Genomic DNA, 22,106 nt, shown 5'->3' with positions numbered 1-22,106 from the left:
AAAAAAGCAGGCGGTCACGGAGAGGGAAAGAAAGTTGGTGGAGACGAGAGACGAGAGACGAAGCGTAAGAAGAGCCCGTGCCTGCTTCTGCTTCGTGAACGACGCGCAACGCTACAGAGCGCGCCTCGGAATCGGAGCGCGCAATGCGCGTGGGGGGAAGCTGCAGCGATCGCATTCTCTCTTCACCGAGCAATGCCGCCGAAGCCATGGTTGCAGGAGGAGGAGGAGGAGAGGAGGAGGAAAGAGTGGAGGAGAGCTCAGAGGAGGGAGATTCTTTTAGAGAAGTTTTGGAGGGATTCTAGGGAAGGAAAGGGAGTGGGGAGGAAGGGAAATGAGGAGGTTGGGAAAGCACGGAAGAAGAGGATGCAGAGCCCAAAGAAGCAGAAACTAATGTGCATGGACTACAGCAACAAGTGTTTGAGGACTCATGGAGACAATGCCTCTTCTTCTTCATTGTCTCCTCCTGCTGCTCTTCCTCCTACTCCTCCTACTACTACTACCATTGCATTGTCCTTTTTTAAGATCATGCTTGGTGATTTCACTGAATTGTTGGTACGATAACACTTCTTACATCTTCTCTTTTACTATTTCTATTTTTCCTCTCAGTTAATGCTACATTGCTTGCTTTTTTTTTTTCTCGTGTTGTTTGTTTTGTATTTTTGGTGGGTGCTAAGGAAAAGAAGGTTTTGCTATGTGGTATTGTTTTACTCAGGGCTAAAGAAAAGGTTTGGTGGGTGTTGTTTTGGCTAAATTTATGAGTTGATGCCACATTACTTGCTCTTTTTGTGTTGATTTTATTTTGTTCTTTTTTGGTAAGTGTGCAGGAAAGAAAAGATTGGTTGAGTGATCCTTGTTTTAGAAATATATTTTCCTACTAAGTAATGTATGTTTTCATTTGTCCCTTTGGTTGTTGCTATTTCTTTGATTGATAATACTAGCAAAAAGGCTGCCCCAATGAAGTAGAAAAAGGAATTAACGCTTTAGATGCTTACTTCTTCTGCATGTGAAATGTTATATGTCAAGTAGGATAGGCTAATGTTTGGCTTAAGTTTGCGATTACCGGAATTCCATACTGTGAGGTTGCTTTGTGCCCGGTTTGTGCCCCCATTTTTTTTTGGGATTTTGATGATTACGGAAATTCCATTTGTGTTTTCTTTTCACTTGGTTATGACCATAAGCTCAAGGAGGTTGTCTATTACATGGTTAATTGGTAGTTTAGTTATTCATTTCAGAGCTATCAATGCTAAAACGTTATCAGGTTCTATCAATTTTTTATTCTTTCAGATCATTATTACATGCCTATCATCTTGTTTCAGTCTGTTTGGCAATCCTGACTAGAGAACATCTTAACTGTCTAAATTCTATTATTTTGTTTTGAATGAAGTCTAATTTCTATATTTTACTCTTCTTAAGTTAATAGTTGAAACAATATTTGCAGTTTATACCACCAAAATTTGCTCCGGCATTAGGAGGCTTGATTGATCAGAATATTTGCCTTCAAAATTCGTTTGGACAACGTTGGAGGGTGAAAATAGCTTTAGTACATGGCTCCTTGGCCTTTGCTCATGGATGGAGGAATTTTGTGTTGGATCATGTCATCAAAGTAGGTGAACTTTTGATATTCAAACATGTTAGCAAGAGAGTCATTTCTGCCCAGATTTTTGCTACTAGCTCCTGTGAAAGGCTACATTTCTGTGAGAAGAGTAAAAAAGTTATCCGTAAAAGGAAGAAAATAGATGAATTATTTCCTGATAATTTGTGTTCAAATAAGAATCACAGCAGCTGTAAAGCATCAGAAGAGAAGCAATACTTTGTTGACGATGATTCACTGACAAAAGAAAGGATTGTAAGAGCTGGTCCTTGTGATTTGTCTGGCATTACAATAGCTGAAAGCAACTGCATTGCAAAAGGTGTGGGAGAGGGTATAAGTCCAAGTGATAAGTCTCATCACAATAACAGCTCAATGCTGCAAATTGAGTCCAGAGTGAACCGCACTGAAACAATATGCCACTTAAATGATGAAAATTCTACAAGGATGCCGCAAGCAGGTGAAGATTCTGCTCATAACCTATCTAATATTAGCCCCAAGGGAACATCAATAGCTGACTGTAGTGAAGCTAGGGCCAAAACTCGGTGTGAGTCTAGTTCAGCCATCATTACCCATCCTCTTACTGAATCAATGATAGACTTCACAGAAGGACCAAATGGAACAGAAAAAGATCAGATGGGAAAAGGGGGAATGCACAAAACCAATGCAATCGACTTGTCTGAACCTGGAATAACTTATGGTAAAGTTGATTCAGTAAAGATCACTGAGAACAGCTTCTCAGTATCTCAGGCTTCAAATACAAATTACACTGAGAATGATCATGTAAATCTGAGTACGTCAAAGGAGTTTCTATGCAAGAATCATTCAGAGGAAGGGATATGTTATGATGTTGATGAAGATTCAATGGATAAACTTGGAGTGTGTCGAGATGCTTTTACTGATTTGTGTTATAATAAAAAGGATGCTACTGTATTGCAAGCTGATAAAGCGGCTACAAAAAGAAAATATGGATCTTGTTCTGAAAATAACCATGATATACCTGTCAATGCACTCGTCATGAATTCCATAAATGATGACATGAAAAATCTGAGGTCGTTCCCTGAAGATACTCAGTCTGGAGGGAAAATGGGTCAGTATCTTGTGCATCAACCAAGATTATATGTTGATGAACTCTATTGTTCTAATGAATTTTACCTTTCTGATCTGTTGCATTAACTGTTAAATAACCTTCTTGCAGAAAATGCCCCACCTGGAGCTGATGGAAATGCCTCTCAGAGCATGATTAATTTGCCTGCTTTCCATAAAGATCTTGATATTATGAAAGACTCTGGTTAGTCTTTAATTCATAGTCTTAGCTCTATTTTTTCAAAGAATGTCTTGTCTCTAAAATTATTGCTATCTCTAATCTTCGAGTAACTTGAAAATGAATTTTCAGGAGTCGTGCTTCATTCATTCCTACAAGTTGATGAGGAAAATGTTACTACATATTCAGAAGGGAAATGTTTGAAAGCTGTGAAAACTGAAATCGTGGATCCTGTTGACCTTCCAACCCTAAATTATGGCAACATAAGATTTTCCATATCTGTAAATGCTTGGTCTTGGCTTGTGAGTAGCTCTCCAACACATTGTACCATGCTTAGCATTCAATTAATTAAAATATGAGAAACTTTTGGCTAAGTCTCTCCAATTATTCATCAATATCTTATACTTGCTGACACTGAAATGAGAACTTTAGTAGAAACAAAGAAACAGACACATAGGTGCATGCACGAGCACACAAGCACAAACGCATGCACTCACATGCTCCCATTAGACAATGAAATTCTGATTCTAGCAAATTTGTTTTGTGACAATTGTCAATTTGGTGGAACAGTTTTGTTCTTTCTCTATGCAGTATGCTTCTGTTTATATTATCCAACTGCTATCCTACCTTCAAGAAGCCATTTATAGTGTCATGCTGGCAGTTGCATGGTAACCATATTTCCAGTGAGATCCTGGTAAAGGTCGAACAGTTGAACAATCTCTTTGTTTCTAGGCCACTGTATGCTGGAAAAATGGAACAAACAATATAAAATTCCGGGACATATAGGATTTATCTAACGCATACTAAATCAGCAAATAATAAAAAAAGAAACAAGTGTTTAAGTAAATTTAAATCAGCAGATTTATGGATAGATAAATAAATAAATAATAGGAAATAGGTAATGAAGGCATGTTTTGGATGCTATCCTAAAGCGGATTGAGCCCCTTGAGGTGCACAGGATTCATATGCTTGGCTACACCTACCTGCCTCAGGCTAGCCTTGCATGCATGAGCAAAGGTTGGCGAACTTTGAAGTGACAGTCTCTAGTCACCCATGTGCTCTTAAGAAACATAATATGCAGTGAACAAATGTTCTTAAAAGAGAAATGGAAAGGGAGAAAGAGGTGAAGATATGATTGCCAAGTTATGGTAAAAGAGGGAGTCTCAAAATATATAAAATATCGACATGCGTCTGATCAGATGTTAGCATCTATGGGATTCCAAAACCAACTAACAGTGACACCCATCAGGAAATGATGCATCATTTTATCAAAATTCTGAAAACGAGAATAAAAACAAATCAATGACTCTGAATATGAAATATAATTATTATTAAACAATCCTCTGTTTCATGTGAGGCCGTGATCAGACACTACTCATCCAAAAACTGAAGTCCTCGCATTTCAAGAGTTTGAAAGGCTTTAAAATACTGGACTCTAACAGTCAATATATTCCGAACCAAAGAAAATTTGCAGAAATGAAAAGCTACTGGTGGTTTCTAACAATCAAAACTAATTCCAAAATTTTGAATTAAAAAGAGAATGCAAACATTCCCCTACATAATTCACATTTATTAATAGAAAATAAATTAATATCAAAATATTAAGAGTTTAGGGTGGCATTTTTCATGTAATAGATGAAGTTCCCTTTTTGGCTTGAACCTGCATTTGTATTAGAATGGCTTCCATATGAAAAGAATCACAGTAAAAATCGAAGTTTTTGAACTGAGCCCTTGAATCTGAAACTTCTGCTAGCAACACCCATGGTATGTGGCTTGTCATATTGACATATTCTCAATGGTGCCGCTGGGGGAGGCCTGGGAGGGGGTGTTTTGTGGAGGGAATGAAATCTAGATTTGGCGATCGGTTCAACAACGTACTATGGTGATTCTTGCTTTCTAAGTTTGTGCATCATGGAGGAAGACTTATTGTTTTGAAGAAATCATGTTAATTAGTCTGGAAGATGTTTTAAGTTATCTTAAATATATTGCATCAGCAAATTACAAAAATTTAGCACTTCCAGGTGGTTAGACCTCACAGCTGAGATTCTAAAACAAATTTATGTACTTGATGAAGAGTCTTCTTTTTTGCTTTGAGTGACATGTTTTAGCAGTTGTATTCGTTTTTTCCAGTCATTTCTTGGAGAAAAGAAAGTCTTATTTGAATCAGAGATACAGAGAATTTTGAAGTCAGCCATGTTAAACTAGGAGTAAGAACATGAACCTTCTGTGGGGAACATAAAGCCTTATAGAAATAGAAATAAGAATTTGTGGGTAAGAACTCAAAGAGGTCATTTTGATTTGGCTTTAGTACCTTTATTTTTATTTTAAATATCAGTCTCAACCCTCGATTTAGAAGAGGCAAAATAGATAATGGTGGATTTACAATTAAACCTATCAGGAGAGACGAGATTGGGGAACGAATAGTGACAAAGACACACATTGACTATGATTGGCTGAATGAGCAGCAGAATTTGGCTAGATCAGGCAATCATTGGTCAGCCTTAGAACCACAAGAGGGGAGGGGGCGAGAGAGAGAGAGAGAGAGAGAAACTTGGTTGGATGAGTTCAAGAAAGTAGCCAGTCAGGCAGCTGTAGAGTTGGGTGTAGGACCCATTTGAGAGTAAACAGACCATAGCACTTCACATGCTATTCTAAAGGCAACATTACCAAATCTCTAAGTAATTAACAAGGGCAAAACCTCTGCAAGGGTATCCGGTATTAGAAGTTAGAACCTCTAAAGGCAACATAGAAAATCTCTAATATTTAAGAAGAGCTGGATCTCTTCAAGGACATCCTGATGTTAGAACCTAGTTAGGACTACCATTTTTAGATTCAAATTGTACACTGAAGAAGCTAAAGTGCATGGAAGCATGAAATGCATCATGGGCTTCGAGTCCTCAGAGACCAATGCAGAGTCAGAGGCTCACATGGAAAAAGAGGGATGTAGATAGCAAATGCGGATAACTGCAGAGAAGCCAAATCAGTTTAAAACAAGCATAGGTCAGGCAGCAGTAGGGCAGGCATAGAATGACCCACGTAGATGGGAAAAGGGCTCCCTACTTAGGTTTAGTCCCAGTGAAATTTTGTTGGCTCGTTTCCAAGCACTGCCTTATGCTAGCAAGAACACTTGCCGACTGTATTATTTGTCCAAGATCTCCATCTTATATTCTTTATTGCACTTGTCATTATAATTACCCAAAATGCAGACAATGTTAAATGACATCTAAAGACACTTGTTTTTTTTTTTTATAATTTCCATAGGTTAAGACATTTAAACTTCCATTTCTTTCCCTTATGTAAAACCTTTCCAATTGCTAAGTTGACGTACTCATGGCTATCGTAGTCAGATTATTGTTGGTTGCAACACCTTGGCACAGCTGATATTCATGAGTTGGTTTGCTCCCTAGTGGTGATTGTTTCTCCTTGCTACTTGTTCAGGAGTTGCCTGACAGATTGCCATTCCGCCTGGGGAAAAAGAGATATGAAAGGAAGGTGGTCACGCTTCGGGATCCATGCATGCGATTGTGGCCTGTCCTGTACCATGAGAGCCTCAAGTTTGTTGGCTTCACTGGTGGTTGGGAAGATTTCTCCAAGGCAAACAACCTTCAAAAAGGAGATACCTGTCAATTTGAATTTCACAAAGCACCAGAACCAACACTTAATGTGCAGATCTTTAGATCATAGGATCCAATTTCAATCAAACTATTCTTAAAATAATCCCAACTATAAATTTCCGCGATGATCAGGACCTCCCAAATGATCATATTAGTTGGGTTATTAGTCGCAGTTCTTTTATTTTCTATCCTGAGAACCTAGTACTCTGGAATTTTGTTTTTCCTGACTCTGGATGAATATTTGCTTCATCTCAGCCTGATCCTCTAGAAAATGCCTTGTGGTGGAGATGGTGAGCTTTCATTGTGATCCTCTAGAAAATGCATTGTGATCATATTCATTTCGCATACCATGTTTTGCTTTATTTTTTTAGCTGCGATATGACTGATGAATGAAAGCTTTGGTTAGTGGGTGAGTTTGGGTTTATGCAAAATGAATAGGTTGGATATGAGTTTACATTTCTAACCTGATTATAAATGTGTCAGCTATAGCTTGAGAGTTTTTTTTTTTTTTTTTATCGGAATCTAGCCTTTGATGTTGTTAGACCATATTTTAACTACAGGGTTGCATATGCAGATATATAAATATTAAAGTAATGATTATAAATATCAAGTTTCAAGGAGTGAGTATGTTAAAAGCAATATACGTAGTTTTCTTGGATACATATGAAAAAAATATATTGTATATTATATACTTTATATATAATATTATGTAGTATGTGTAAATGATATAGATCCCTTTAGCTTGGGTTAAATCGAGCTACCCGGCCCCTTGGAAATTAATCATTCCATTTGGATTTGAAAAACAAGAATAGAGTCCAACCAATCTATGCTAAATTTTTTGGAAACTAAACGATGTATGATTATGAATTGGATGAGCACATGAAGTATTTCTATTTCCTTATTCATCATTGCCATCGTTATCATCATCGTTAGGAACATGGTCTCTCCAAAAGATCAGGTGAGAATCCTCTTCGATCCTTGTCTCCAAATGTAATGTTCTAGCAGGTTGTATTTGCATCTCAACGATTAGTGAGACAGATGACATACAAAATTTATATGATCACAATCTTGGGTGGCATTTCATTTATATGAAAGTGGTGCCTCTAAACCTCGAGGACCCACTGGAACAATGATTGGGTGATTGCTATCGCATTTGATTGGTGCAGTTGTACTTGCATCTTAATGGAGTTAATCACTTGTAAAATTCCTGGAAACTATGATGACATTTGCTTGGAATTCCACTGATAGGAAGAGAAACAATATAGTGGTTTGCGGAGTCTAGTTAATGACCCATTTTTAGTGGCAGCACCACACTAAAATTGCTCCACTTATGGGGAGACGAGATGGCTGTCATGCCTTGCCCATCTCTGTGGATATCATTCCATCAGCATCGAACACTTGTGTGGTGAGCAAAAGCTCACCACAAACATTTGGAATTTGAAAGCAGTGATGGCTATTTTTTCCTCAGAGGAAAAAAAAGGAAAAAAAAAAAAAAAACAGTGATGACTAGAAACCTTTCCATCACCTATTTGAAGTGAACTCCAGTAATATAGAACAATGGCAGTTCCCAGAGTTTGATCTGCAAGCAACTGATCACTGCAACACAGTATTCTTCAGCAGTAACTAAATGCCTTTTAGGATGAATGAATTGATTGAGGGGGCATTATTTTAAATCCCTTGAGGTCGGTATGTCGAACAATATAATAAGCAGCTATTGATTAGTCATAAGATTGTAAACATATTGGTGGCCTCTGTTAGTAGTACAATGAAGTCTTCCTTGGTTCCCCAGATGTTTGTTTCAAAGGTGTCAATGAATTAACTAATCACTCTTAAAAGTTAGGGGAAGTTTTAAGGTAGTTATCTTCTTGTATTTAACTCAATTCGATATATTTCCTTTGGACTCGTTGATAAATTTTCCAAATTTGGACCATCAAAAAGATGAGTTCTTCCATACCATGGCTAATTTAAACAATTCTTTTCGGCCAATCCATTTCGTGGCTTTTCGATGAGAGGCAACTCTCCTTAGATTAATGGTTGTTGAGCATTAAGCATTGGCATATTCTTTGAATGGCTTTCACTTGGGAAATTTCCATACAATTTATCCATGGTGCTCATGGTCCAGGGTGGGTATAAATTATTCAATCACTTCCACACCACTTTAAAGGTGATGCATTCCCACGTGAAAGTACCAAACGGGTAAAGAAGTATTCTTGCTTTTAGTTATTTTAAAGGAAGCTAGACTTTTAGATAAGCAACATGATTTCTTCTCCTCTATCCCTTTGCCCCCCAACCATAGCATAATGTTTTGTTTAATCAAAGTTACATGATAGTGGGCATTCCTTTTTAGTCCCACACTAAAAAGGCAAACACTGTGGCTTTGTCACTTCATCACTAAAGCTTCGAGAATTAATCCTGCCATGTTTCAACTACTTGATAACTGATTGCAGTATTGCATAATAAGCTAAGCTTAGTCATGGACCATATTGGTTGAGCTCCTATCATAATCTGGCACATAATATACTGAGATTGTGTGTCATTTCATTAAAAAGATAGCCGGTAAAACAATTGTGTTAGACCCCATAACCAATGTTTGGGGTCTGTGGATAAATATGCCTTGCGATATGACTCAGTCACCAAAGAAAAGGACAAAAAAACCAACATTAAGCTGGTTCATAATGATGTTTTTAGCATGATGAAAATTAAAGGGAGTAGATAAAGAAGAATCTACCAAGTTCATTGGTTAGAAAGCTTCGTGGTGTCTGGACTCCCTGCAATCTTATAGGATCTTATGGTCTGTCCACTAAAATGTGTGTGTTGGAGGCCATTCATTTGTGAATAATAAACAGGAATTGAGCTTTCTACCACAAGTACATCAATCAAATGCTTTGAATTATGAGGGAATCCACCAAGTAATGGATTTTATGAGTGCTGATTTAAGAAATAGACATTCCATCCCTCCACTTACAATACTTTATGATTTCTATAAGCAGCTTTCCACATGGACACTTTGGCATATAACATTCCAAATTCCCTGGTAAAATTTTGGGTCCCTGGAAAATCTTAGTTAACAGAAGACAAGAGGAGCACGTGTCTGGATCGAAGAGCTGGTTTCCCTTTTTTTTTCTAATATAATGTCGTCATTGGAGATATTTATATGTTTCTCTTCTAAAAAGCTAGTTAGAACAAGTATTTTTGCCGCAAAATGTTGGGCGAATAATATTGTTAATGAACATGCTATCGTGTACCAATGAGACGAAAACGAAGCATGCACAACCAAAGAAAGGGGAAAGATTGTGTTAATAGACTAACAGGAGGGCTTTAATGGATGAGTGGCTTAAAATAAAAGGAAAGAGGAAAGGAGAATTAGTTGACTGAATGGTCCTGCTAAAGGTGGAGAGAATTTTGAAGGGGCAGAAGATGAAAGCAAGGGATCAAGTATTTTAAAATAATTTATCAATAGTTTATTATGAAATAAGGGTCCTTACCTTTACTAACCACTATTATTATAAAAAAAAAAAAAAGAAAGAAAGAATACAAGTATCTTAATTTTAGTTTAACTTCATTACAACTGCTTGAAATAGCTTTTAAAACAACTTGCGCATTCTTAGTCTGAAAAATGAAACCGCAACTAGAAACTCCTTTTTCCACAAGGTCTCGATTTTATTCGTACCACCTTCGTACATTAAAAAAATAAAAGCATGGATCATGTTATAGATTGTCATTAGAAAGCTCCGTGATATTTTTGAGCTTCTCACCAAACTTCTATGCGCATGCAATAACAATGCTGGTCTATTGTAATTTTATTTTATGGAAATGCTAAAAGCAACTTGACCAACCGGACAATTAAACTTAACCAAAGGGCGCCAATATCCGTTGGGAATACCCGCCCCTACTTTAACAACCTCTCTTCACTCAAAACCAGGGCGCTTATTGGAGAAGTTGCCACCCAAAGAACCCCACCCCCCAGCCTCCTTTTCCTTCCACTTCCCAAGACCTTCTCCTAGACCAAAACCCATAGCACTTGGCTCTCTTCTCCTAAGGAGGACCAGCCCATATCCATGGAGAACCTCTCAGCTTCTTCTCGAACCGAAGCTTTTCCGGTTGGTCTTCGAGTTCTTGTAGTTGATGATGATCCAACCTGGTTAAAAATTCTGGAAAAGATGCTCCGAAAGTGCTCCTACGAAGGTAGTTTGGCCCCAACTTTGATGGGTTCCTTCTACTTGCTTTCTCTTTTCTCTGCTTGATAGGGTCAGTTTGGGCAGTTCCAAAAAATGGGAGCTTTTGTATGATATTTATCGCTTTTATTCAAACATATAGGTGGTTAGGAATAGTTTTCTCTTGTTTTTGGTATTTTTCCAGCTAGAGGATGGATTTTGTTGCTGGTTTGAGTATTTGCTATCAGAACTTTTTAGTTAGGTGAGGGAGTTCTTGCTTCAAATACCTTGTGGTTTTTTCTCATTTGTATTGTGTCTAATTTATTTATGCATACTGAGATATGGCACCTTGTGCATGCTCTGATTGGATGCTAGAGTTGGAGGATTTTATAGATTTTGTTTTATGGTTCTTCATTCTGTTCATGTAAAGTTGATGGGGTTGAAGCATGTTTCTCAACACACAGTCTGGAAGTGAGAGATTCTCATGGGTTATCAAGATGTTAATTAAACTGGCTTTCTGAAAGGCTAGGACTTTGGAGTTTATGAACCTCTTGTAGTGGGTACAGAGGGAGACTAAATTAATTCACCATCTTGTGATTGAATATTAGTTAAATTGAGATGGTAACAATTTGAAGTGTTACTGTACCTTGTTCCACACTCTTTTGTTGAAGTTTAGGAAACAGGGCAGGAAAATGAAAATCTCATGTTATTGCCGAGGAATTTATTTAGTTGCTAAGCAACATACAAATAATACTTCATATATGCGTCATATGATTTCTCTCTTGCAAAGGAATACTTGGTCTTAGGACATGGTAATGGGTTAACCCCGAGGCCCTTTCTTTATCTTTTTTACATGTCAATGTCGAGTGGATATTATTTTATATTACATTTTATGGAAGAAGCTTTAGGGAAGTTATATTTTAAAATATGCTACTTTCCGTTTAGATGGGAATATATACTTATGCAAGTTGGTGTGTGAATACATACTTTCTATTGTGTTTCACGTTACCACTTTGTTGAAGACTTCAAACAAATATTTAATAGAATTCATAAGCTTATCGTTGATTTCTTGGGGTTGAAAAGAGCTCTTTATATATTGTTGGATGGATGTCTGGTCAGGACACCACCTCCCAAGATCCTTTCAGTACCACGTGATGTAGCAGGAAGAAAGAAGAAACAAAACAAAAGAAAAAATAATCAAAATACGTGGATCAGCCACAAAAGGGCTCGTCTCCACGGGACATGCAAACTTCACTATGAAAAAAAAAAATTTACAAAAGGAGACCTCACCCTCAACCTTTGTACACCCAATTCTCTCTCATCTGAAGTTTCCCTCACAAAAGCTCTCTCTCTCTCTTGAAGACCCCCTGAACCCCTGAAGAGCCTGGCGACCGCTGTCCAGGAGCCTCCTGTTCCTTCTCTCACAGCGCTCTCGCCTCTCTCTCTCTTCTCGGATTCGTACGGCGCCGAGAAAACCCAACCACACCTATCTGTTTCGTCACAGGACCCTTTTAAAGGGTTAAACAGGGTTTAAACTTGATTAGAGAGGGATTAGGAGTCCCCCTGGACCGTCGGATCAACACCGGGATCTCTCTGGGCCGTCCGATCGCGCTCCGATCCACGGAATAGTACCGTGGACCTCGAGAAATGCGTGGGAAAAGCCCACGCGGTCCACAGGTCCCACCGTGGACCATTCGGTCCATGATGGACCGGGGCAAGAGGGCCGCGGGCCTGGGTCGCGCGTCCTGCGTGGGCCTGGGTCGCGTGTCCCGCGCGCCGCCTCCTGCGGCCGCACCACTGCCGCCCGCCGCCGGTCGCCGACGGTCCTCCACTGCCTCGATTCTCGTGCCGACTTCAAAAGCTCGTATCTCCTCCATCCGAGCTCCGTTTCAGGTGATCTTGATCTCGTTGGACTCCATTTTTCACCGCGAACCTCGCTGTGGGCTCAATGTGGGCTGAATCTTGAGGCATCAAATCCTAACAATCTCCATCTCGACTCGATATTCGGCCTCCTCCAAACTCCGAGAGCTTCTGGATCTCCTCGCCCCTATGCCCTGGGGCAATCGCCTGCTGATCATGGATGGGCAAACATGGGAGTCGAGCCAGGCTGCTCGATCCCATCTCCGTCGTATGCTGTGCTCCTCCTAATCTGAGACTTGCTCGGGGCATCATCCTGCGGTAATAGGAATCTCACCTTGCGACGTCGCCTCTCGTCCTCCCGAGTCTCCTGTCTCGTGCCCGATCCGCCTCCTGGAGCTCCACCTCGCTCTGGGCTCCACCTGGCTCCCGATGCTCCACCTCGCACTGGGCTCCCTGCGAGGTAATAATGTCCTCTGCTCCCCTTCTTCCCCTCCAGCACAATCCTATCGCCGCGTATCACCCTCAGGATTCCTCCACCAGCTATCGTCCTGTAGCCTCTCAAATCCAGTCTGCTAAGTGAGATAAGATTCCGCCTGAAATCGGATATGTATCGGACCTCCCCCAATCTCCTCACTGCACCGTCATGTGTCCTCCAGCTGACCGTCCCAATGCCTCTGATCGCACAGCTCGATCCATCCGGCAGATATACAGTGCTCTCATTGTTCTCCAAGGAGTCAAACTGCTCCTTTCTGCAACACACATGATAGGGGCATGCAGAATCTAATATCCACTGATGGAAAGAAGTAGATACCTCGTCAGATATCTCCAGGATATCTCCATCTGAATCACTGCCGGCCGTCGCTACAGCAGCCACCATCCGATTTTTTAGTTGAGGGCAATCTCTGGCTAGATGCCCCAACTCCTCACACCGGCAACACCTGGTTTTGCTCAAGTCTCTCCTGGACTTGGACCGCCCTCGATGCGATCTCCTGTCGCTCCGTCTACCGCCTCCTGCACCTTCAGAAGCCACCAAAGCTGAGCTATCGACACCTGAGCTCGAAGTTGGGTTCTCCCTCCTGAGAACCTCGTTCTGGAGTATTGCCGCGGTGACCTCGTCCATCTTGATAGTGCTCTTCCCCACTAGAAGAGCAGTCACCAAGGACTCGTACGAAGAAGGAAGCGACGCCAGCAAAACCAACGCCCTGCCTGGTCTTCTCCTCAACGTTCTCGCCAACGCTAAGGAGGTCGGTGAGAATCTTCTGGAAGTGGCTGAGATGCTCCTACACGCTCTGTCCCTCAGTCATCTGCAGTTGGTAAAACTGCCTCCAGAGGAAAAGTGTGTTGGTGAGAGACTTCGCCATGTACAACTCCTCGAGCTTCGACCACAGTACGGTCGGGGAAGTCTCGCTCAGCACATGGATCACCACCTCATCCGCTAGGTACATGCGGATGGTACTCACCGCCTGCATCTGTACCCGTTTCCAATCCCGCACCTCCATGGTGGTCGGTTTCTCATCGCACAAGAGAGAATCGATCAACCCCTGTTGGATGAGCACGTCCTTCACCCTTGCCTGCCACAAGGAGAAATTGCTCTTACCATTGAACTTGTTGATCTCCATCTTGATTGTTCCTGTTTTCTCCATCTTCAGTCTTGCTCACCACCACTGCAATCTGCGTCCTTGTACCAACCTGCTCTGATACCACTTGTTGGGTGGATGTCTGGCCAGGACACCACCTCCCAAGATTCTTTCAGTACCACGCGATGCAGCAGGAAGAAAGAAGAAATAAAACAAAAGAAAAAACAATCAAAATACGTGGATCAGCCACAAAAGGGCTCGCCTCCACGGGGCATGCAAACTTCACTATGAAAAAGAAATTTTACAAGAGGAGACTTCACCCTCAACCCTTGTACACCCAATTCTCTCTCATCTGAAGTTCCCCTCACAAAAGCTCTCTCTCTCTTGGAGACCCCCTGAACCCCTGAAGAGCCTGGCGACCGCTGTCCAGGAGCCTCCTGCTCCTTCTTTCACAGCGCTCTCGCCTCTCTCTCTCTTCTCGGATTCGTACGGCACCGAGAAAACCCAACCACACCTCTCTAATTCATCACAGGACCCTTTTAAAGGGTTAAACAGGGTTTAAACTTGATTAGAGAGAGATTAGGAGTCCCCCCTGAACCATCGGATCAAGACCGGGATCTCTCTGGGCCGTTTGATCACGCTCCGGTCCACGGAATAGTATCGTGGACCGTGAGAAACGCGTGGAAAATGCCCACGCGGTCCACAGGCCCCACCGTGAACCGCCCGATCCATGGTGGACCGGGGCAAGGGGCGCGGGCCTGGGTTGCACGTCCCGCGCGGGCCTGGGTCGCGCGTCCCGCGCGGGCCTGGGTCGCGCGTCCCGCGGGCCGCCGCCTGTGGCCGCACCGCTGCCGCCCGCCGCCGGTCGCCGACGGTCCTCCACCACCTCGATTCTCGTGCCGACTTCAAAAGCTCGTATCTCCTCCATCCGAGCTCCGTTTCAGGTGATCTTGGTCTCGTTGGACTTCGTTTTTCGCCGCGAACCTCGCTGTGGGCTCAATGTGGGCTGAATCTCGAGGCGTCAAATCCTAACATACATGATTTGGAAGAAGCACATATCTTTGTAGCTATGAACATTGAAGAAGGTCCATGATTATGTGTACATGTATCATAGTAAACCAAGTTAGTTTGATAATCTTTTCCCCTCATTTAATTGTAGAATCAGTGCTTTGTTACATAACTAATACTTCAACATTCATTCAAGTGGATGGTGCGAGTCTGTCACCACATTTATGCATGGCTTGCTGCAACGAACCAGTGAGAATGTTAGTGATTATTCTTCATTTTACTGCTCAGTGAAACAGATTGGTCACGAATTGACTGAAAACTCTTGGTTATGTCTGTAAAATTTCTTACTAAAAGATTTATGCAACTGGAGGATTAAGATGAATCATTCTATCTTCATCCAGTATGTTCCTACACCGTTGAATATGATAACTTTACTGGATGGCAATTTGGAAAGTCTAGCATCAAGAAGTTAAATTTTTTGCAGAGTGTTTTTAATGCAACTTACTATATGTATGCTTAATTCTTTCAAATTAGAGTGAACTCTAAATTAACAGACCTACAAGAATACGACATCAAATAATTCAAGTGGCTTTACGAAACTTTGGTTGTTGGACTTGATGTATATGCTAGCGCTTCAAAGCATTCTTTGGAAGTGTCTATAGCACTTAACTAGTAGTTTGCCAGCACTATCATTGATATATATGATCTGATTGAAGAGAAAAAAATATTTCTTTCAACTTGCTCAACTCGAATCTTTCAAAAGAAATATAGAAGAAGATAGAGAATTTTCGAAAGTAGGCTCAAGTCCTTTTTTCTTTCTCTTTATTTATTGATTAAAAATGAGGCACGTATCTTTTATTTATAATAGTAAAGTCGGTCTTATACAATTCGGATCAGATTCCTATTACTAACTTCTAGATAGACTTCCATCTTGAACAATTTGGGTTGGAATGAACTTCCTAGTTCTAGTGGAACTTTTTTATCTAAAATAAATATATCTAGTAGAAATAATCTAGAAAAGATAAAACTCTTCAGGAGATAGATCTCGATTTTTATATTAATTCTGTCTTCTGTCGCTCCGTCAGATTCTTCTCAAATTGGAAGCTATGTACAGTCAAAATCTTACATCAAAGAAAAATTTTTGATTTGACTGGTTCATTTTAAGCCCCAGACAAGAAAATTTGGGCTTGATCGATTGGGGCACCACCCTGTTAATGGGATCGCATCATGTCGTAGAAAAACTGCCTGATTTTTTTTTTTTAAAGAAAAACTCCTTGAAATCGGATATTGTATGACTAAGTTATGGCCTCCAGAAATTTGGCTTGTAATTTGGCTTACCAATATAGTGGATCTTGCTCCTGGATCCTATCTAGCCCAACCTATAGTCGCCAAAGTGATCTACATCGAGTTCGGTGATTTTTCTGGATCAATACATTTCTATTTTGGATTAGCTAGAGGAACCTACTAATCTCACATTTTCAAAAAATCAATAAAGAAAAAGAAAAGGCTTTTATAAAGAATTTTGATCAGCTTTAGTATTTTAACTTACATATAAACATATTTCAATTTATATTGACTAATATGATCTTTATATGAGACATTGTGCCCAAAAAAGTTATAACAAATTGTTCAAATTTCTGCTTGTGATAGAAATATGTTCTCTGATCTTCCTATAGGAAGGATCTCTTTGTCCTTCTTAGTTTATGATAGGACCTCCTGTACTTTACACTGCCAGTATAAAATTCTTTACCTTTTATTCCTCCAAAACTTACAGTATCTAGTCATGGAATCATTGTTCAATCTTGTTGCTAAATTTTCTCAAGATGTTTTTTATTACTTAATTCTATGTATATTTTTTTTAAGCTTAAGATATTTAGGTATATATTATGTAGAATCACATACTAGAATCCAATATAGGCTTCATTTAGTGAGTGGTGCACTTTGTTTACACTTTGATCTCTATCTTTTGTTCATCTTGAAACATCAACATCAATTTTTCTTTGGATTTTCATTTTGTTTTTTGCAATATGGGTAATGATGCAATTTTTTCAAATTTTTCATGCGCACTGCAGTTACAACATGTGGCTTAGCAAGATTTGCTTTGGAGATGCTTCGTGAAAGAAAAGATCATTTTGACATTGTAATTAGTGATGTCAATATGCCTGACATGGATGGTTTCAAGCTTCTTGAACATGTTGGGCTAGAGATGGACTTACCTGTCATCAGTTAGTTATCTATATCCAAATTTATAGCTTTCTGACCATAGAATGCCTTGTTGCTTTTTCACTTTAGTTTCCTAAGCCATCTGACTCATATGTACATTAAGTCTCAGTGATCATATTTGCAAATGTTTGCAGTGATGTCCATCGATGGGGAAACAAGTAGGGTAATGAAAGGTGTTCAACATGGTGCCTGCGATTACCTTCTTAAGCCTGTGAGAATGAAGGAGCTAAAAAATATATGGCAACATGTTTATAGAAAGAAAATGCAGGAAGTGAAGGAGATTGAAGGTCATGATATCAATGAGGATATTCAAATAAGAAATGAATTTGAGGATTTTGAAGACAGGCATGTCTTAAATGGAACTGATATGAACTCTATGAGAAAAAGGAAAGATGTGGACAATAAAGAACATGCTGATCAAGAATTTACTGACCCTGCGACTGTTAAGAAAGCTAGAGTGGTTTGGTCTGTCGATCTTCATCAGAAATTTGTGAATGCTGTAAACCAAATAGGATTTGATAGTAAGTATCAGCTAGCAAACTTCTATGGCCCTCTCAATAACTCTCCATTTTCTTTAACTTGAAGACTGTGCAGAGTAGAATTCAAGATTCTATAATTGCTTTTGGATAGTTTCTTTATCAACTGAAAATGTTTGTTTGTATCTTTGTGACCTGCTTTCTAATCTTTCATTCAATGATCTTTGCTAGTCATGATTATTTACCTGTACTTGCAGAAGTTGGTCCGAAGAAAATACTTGACTTGATGAATGTTCCTGGATTAACAAGGGAAAATGTTGCCAGCCACCTACAGGTAAGATCTTTCTCAATGTCTATTCCTAAATATTCAGAAAGAATTGTCAAACTGGCTGCACATGATTTTTCACAGCGGTTTTCTAAACTGCTTTTCCTGTTTAGGAGCACCAGAAACTCTAAATCACTGAACAGATCCAATGCAATGACATAGAGGTAGAGAGGTAAATTATGTGCTCATGTGGCTTATATAGGAAAGCTCGCCCAAATACTTGAAAAATGATTTAAAGTTCCACCTGAAACTTCAAAGTTGATAATAAAATGTTTTGGTTTCAGCTTAAGACCTTTCCAAAACCTGGTCCAATTTTGGAGTTTTTGGTGAAACTAACCAATTGGGCCAAATAAACTTTGTAAATATGCTATGCTTATTTTTAGCCTTTTATTCATTTCATAAATATTGGCACACGTTTTATCCTGTTTAAATTTATGCTTTATGAGTTTTGGGAAGGTTTAAAGCAATATAATATTGTGTTCCAATGAGATTTAGAATCAAGCAAATTTTTCAACACAGGTTTGGCTAGAGGAAAACCTGAGTGTCATATAAAAATTTCAATAATTAATATGCAGGAACTTGCTCAATATAATGGGCATCATATAAATCCTTTTTCAAGTATTCCTTGGGCTCAGCATTAGAATCAAAAGCAAACTGTACTTATGGAAGTAATTTGAGACTAACTGGACTTTGTTATCTTCAATATGACAAAACTAAGGATGAGCTTAATCTGTGATATGTTAGTCCATAAGCAGGTTTCTTTGAGCTCTGATCCAGGTTTAATAAGTGCACAAGCCAAAGTCTGAGATCCCATCTGACCAGTCCAACGTGTATGCTTATTTTCAACATTTATGTTTAGTTTTTCCCAGCCAGCTTTAGCTGACATCAGTTTAATATCTTAACCCAAATATGTCAGCTTTCAAGCAACAATTCAGGACATATAAACAAGAATGCAATATATGAATCATTATAGAGTGTATTTAAATATAAAATAGAACTAAATTCGATCACATATATCATCCATATTATTGACACCTCCCTCAGACTTGCAGTGAACCTCAGATCAAAGTTTACCCAATAGATACTGATAACTGGTGGTTGTATAGGACATTGTTAAGGAGTCTATGAGCTACTTAGTATATTAGACATAAAGATAGCAATAAATCACGGTAAGTAGAAGAGCAGAGAAACTCATAATCGATACATGTTTATCACTCCAGTGGAAGTTCAGCTTTAAAATTTTGATTATTAAAATATTAGCATTAAGAGAAGAAAAGGGAAAACCTAAGTCTATGATCAAGAAATGGCATCAAATAATCACTGCAAGCAATATGAGATATAAGGTGATACACTGTCATGCAATTCAGAGACAATATTTGCTCATGAGATTTGAATCACATTTCAACCATCATAGTATGAGGAAAGAGATTCTGTACATTTCTTAATGCAAATATACATTTTTTCCTCTTTGTTACTATATTTCTGATAATATCTAACATCTAATCTGGGCATTAGCTAGTGGTCTGAGTACTTTATGACTTACATTCTGCTTGACTGGAATGACTTCAAATACTTTGATAGGTTTCTTAATTTGAGAAGTTGTCTTCATCTTCTTTTCTGAAATAGTTAATGAAGTACTTTTAGCATATTCACTATGCAGAAATATCGTCTCTACTTGAGTAGATTACAGAAGCAGAATGAGGGAAGAAATTTTGGTGGAAATATGCAATCTGATTTCAGCTCCAAGGATGTCACAGCAAACTTTGACCTGCATAGCTCAACCCAAATGCAGCAAAATGGTGCATCTTCAAAATACATCTACACAAATCAAAAAATCCCAGCTCAAGTGATCGTCCCAGATGGCTGTGCAGATGACTTTAAGAATGTTGTGTCTTTGCAAGTTATGGATAGTAAACAAGCTTTATTAAGTGATGTTTCTGACTCTCAGAAGGTCAACAGTGTGTCTCAGTTAGGAGTACTGCTTTCTTTCAAAGAGATGATGCCAATTGTTGACATGAAGCCACTGGAGCCTGCCATATCAAGGCACCAATCATGGAATGGAGGTATTCCAGTAATGCAATTTATGCAGTATCCAAAACATAACCACAAACGTTGTAGTTTGTTAGAGGACTACTCATGTCTGCCGAAGCCTGACCAAGAACATCAGGTTTTTGCTGATCATGTTCATACCCCTCCATCAGTCATCTCAGTCACATGCAACACTGAGGATGATATGTGTAGTGTTTCAGAACTAAAACCAGTTCATACAAATCAGAAAAGCAGCCACATTAAACCTATATCACCAGTGCCTTTTATGACTAACCCTGTCTCTGTTCAAGTTGATAGTGGTCTAAGCAATACTCAAGACTATAGTGGTCTAAGCAATACTCAAGACTTTGGAGCAACATGCGGAAAAGATGGATCAACAAACCAAAAAGATCACTACAATGATCAAACATGTAGTGGTTGGATACCTCCACCACTACAATTGAGCCTTACAAATGAGACAGATCTGGTATCTTTGCCTGAACAGTTGCAGTTGTGTTCTCTTCAGGGCATTGGCTGCTTTGAGAATGTAGGGCTGAATAACATGGAGATTTTTCAGTACAATGATTCGACGTCAGCGATAGAAGTTCATGGTAACTGGTATGACAGCTTGGAGTTTAACTGCGATTATTTGTATGACTCAGCAGATTACCCTATTGTAGATGAATGTCTTTTTGCCTAATCACACTTTGAATATCTTTTCTTCAAATCAAACACTGCTGAAGAAGGATATTGCTCATCCATATGTTACTATATGGTTCCTCTGTTAGGGGATTAGCAATGTACCATCAGCATCCTGATCAAAGGATATGGTGCTACCACTTAACTAGGGCACGCATGTATTCCAGATAAAACTATGATAATGTATACTTGATATATGTAAGGATTATTCTGCAATCTGCATCTTTAACCCTTGAAAATGACAGTGACTTAAATGTTATTTTACTGCATAGATTGTACATTGCACTTCATGAGAACCCAGCTATGCTTATTATGCTTTTACAGATTCACAAGCATCTACATGTAAATGCACAGGTGTATTTCTATAATCTACATTAATATTTCTTGTCAGATAACTAAAAGTAGTGGCTGATTTTAGAATAATATTAGTTCTACCATTCAATATGTAAAGGAAAAGTCATTTAGGTGTTCCTTGTTAATTTATTCTTTGGAATTTCTAACCATGCATTCAAAGATCAATTTTCTTTGCAAGAATATATCAGCATCTCTCACCTTGTATCATAATAAGTCGCTAGACAGATGTTACATTTAATTTTTTCGATAAATTTTCCATTCGAACTTTGAAGTAATATGAATCATTGAAAACATAATTTTCTACAAAGAGGCTGGACTTGAAAACCATGAGCTTATCTGATTGACAAAAATACATGCAACTCTGTTGCAGAAAAATAGAGGCCATCTTGTCCATTAGATGAGCACATCAGTAACTGATATAGCCAATTTCTTGAGTTCACATATACTTTTGTTTCACCGCATTTGTGAGCAAGTATCACTGGAAAGTAACCTGCAACTTCCAATTGGTGTATATATCCATGACAACTTGAAGCAAGAATGAAAGATGTTTTGTTATGCACATTGTTTGCTCTTTTCTATATTTTACAATTCTCGAACATGATATAGCTAGGTCTGCTGTACCGCTATGAGGTACTGTGCCAGCAGCTTACCTATATGGTATCTGTCGGCAGAGTATACTCCCATTTCGACATGGTTTGCTGCTGGAGATGAGACAATTGCTGTACCATGAGTTGCTATAGTGCTATACCAAGCAACTGTACTTTATCGATACCTTACTAGTATGGTACGTTATGCTCGGTATCAGGTTGTGTGGTTTGGTATAGCAAGCGTTGCAATGTGGAACAACACTATTCCTATCTCTCTAGATGCCAAGCACTTATTGATCAAAGGAGCTTAACATCTTTGGCAATATAATATTTATATATTAGAATCGGA

General features: G+C 39.2%; 2 protein-coding genes across 3 annotated transcripts; both read left to right on the top strand.

Annotated features, from left to right (window-relative positions):
* The first annotated feature begins 46 nt into the window (after positions 1 to 46).
* LOC105052995 (B3 domain-containing protein Os01g0905400-like) lies at positions 47 to 6,798 on the top strand. The gene is made up of 5 exons (XM_010933989.4): positions 47 to 552; positions 1,439 to 2,678; positions 2,787 to 2,879; positions 2,985 to 3,154; positions 6,291 to 6,798. The coding sequence occupies exons 1-5, from the start codon at positions 193 to 195 to the stop codon at positions 6,534 to 6,536; spliced, it is 2,109 nt and encodes a 702-aa protein (XP_010932291.1). The 5' UTR covers positions 47 to 192; the 3' UTR covers positions 6,537 to 6,798.
* A 3,560-nt stretch (positions 6,799 to 10,358) lies between these two features.
* On the top strand, positions 10,359 to 21,082 carry LOC105052996 (two-component response regulator ORR26). Of its 2 annotated transcripts, XM_010933990.4 has the most exons (5): positions 10,360 to 10,651; positions 17,138 to 17,290; positions 17,423 to 17,809; positions 18,022 to 18,098; positions 19,750 to 21,082. In XM_010933990.4, exons 1-5 carry the CDS (start codon positions 10,525 to 10,527, stop codon positions 20,815 to 20,817), a joined length of 1,812 nt encoding a protein of 603 aa, XP_010932292.1. In that variant the 5' UTR covers positions 10,360 to 10,524; the 3' UTR covers positions 20,818 to 21,082. The 2 variants fall into 2 exon arrangements, with proteins under 2 accessions (XP_073100094.1, XP_010932292.1); XM_073243993.1 differs by lacking the exon at positions 17,138 to 17,290 and having other exon boundaries at positions 10,359 to 10,651.
* Positions 21,083 to 22,106: the final 1,024 nt, after the last annotated feature.

The sequence above is a fragment of the Elaeis guineensis genome, chromosome 10 (assembly GCF_000442705.2).
Source record: "Elaeis guineensis isolate ETL-2024a chromosome 10, EG11, whole genome shotgun sequence".
In the NCBI taxonomy this organism is placed as follows: Eukaryota; Viridiplantae; Streptophyta; class Magnoliopsida; order Arecales; family Arecaceae; genus Elaeis; species Elaeis guineensis.
This window is presented reverse-complemented; position numbering and strand designations above follow the sequence as displayed.

What these genes read in the sequence shown, in the direction of transcription:
- LOC105052995 (XM_010933989.4), top strand. Translation starts at nt 193, where the DNA reads ATGCCGCCGAAGCCATGGTTGCAGGAGGAGGAGGAGGAGAGGAGGAGG. An exon ending in GTGATTTCACTGAATTGTTG is followed by an intron (nt 553 to 1,438) that starts GTACGATAACAC and finishes CAATATTTGCAG; the next exon opens with TTTATACCACCAAAATTTGC. An exon ending in TGATATTATGAAAGACTCTG is followed by an intron (nt 2,880 to 2,984) that starts GTTAGTCTTTAA and finishes ATGAATTTTCAG; the next exon opens with GAGTCGTGCTTCATTCATTC.
- LOC105052996 (XM_010933990.4), top strand. Translation starts at nt 10,525, where the DNA reads ATGGAGAACCTCTCAGCTTCTTCTCGAACCGAAGCTTTTCCGGTTGGT. An exon ending in AAACCAAATAGGATTTGATA is followed by an intron (nt 17,810 to 18,021) that starts GTAAGTATCAGC and finishes CTGTACTTGCAG; the next exon opens with AAGTTGGTCCGAAGAAAATA. An exon ending in ATGTTGCCAGCCACCTACAG is followed by an intron (nt 18,099 to 19,749) that starts GTAAGATCTTTC and finishes TTCACTATGCAG; the next exon opens with AAATATCGTCTCTACTTGAG.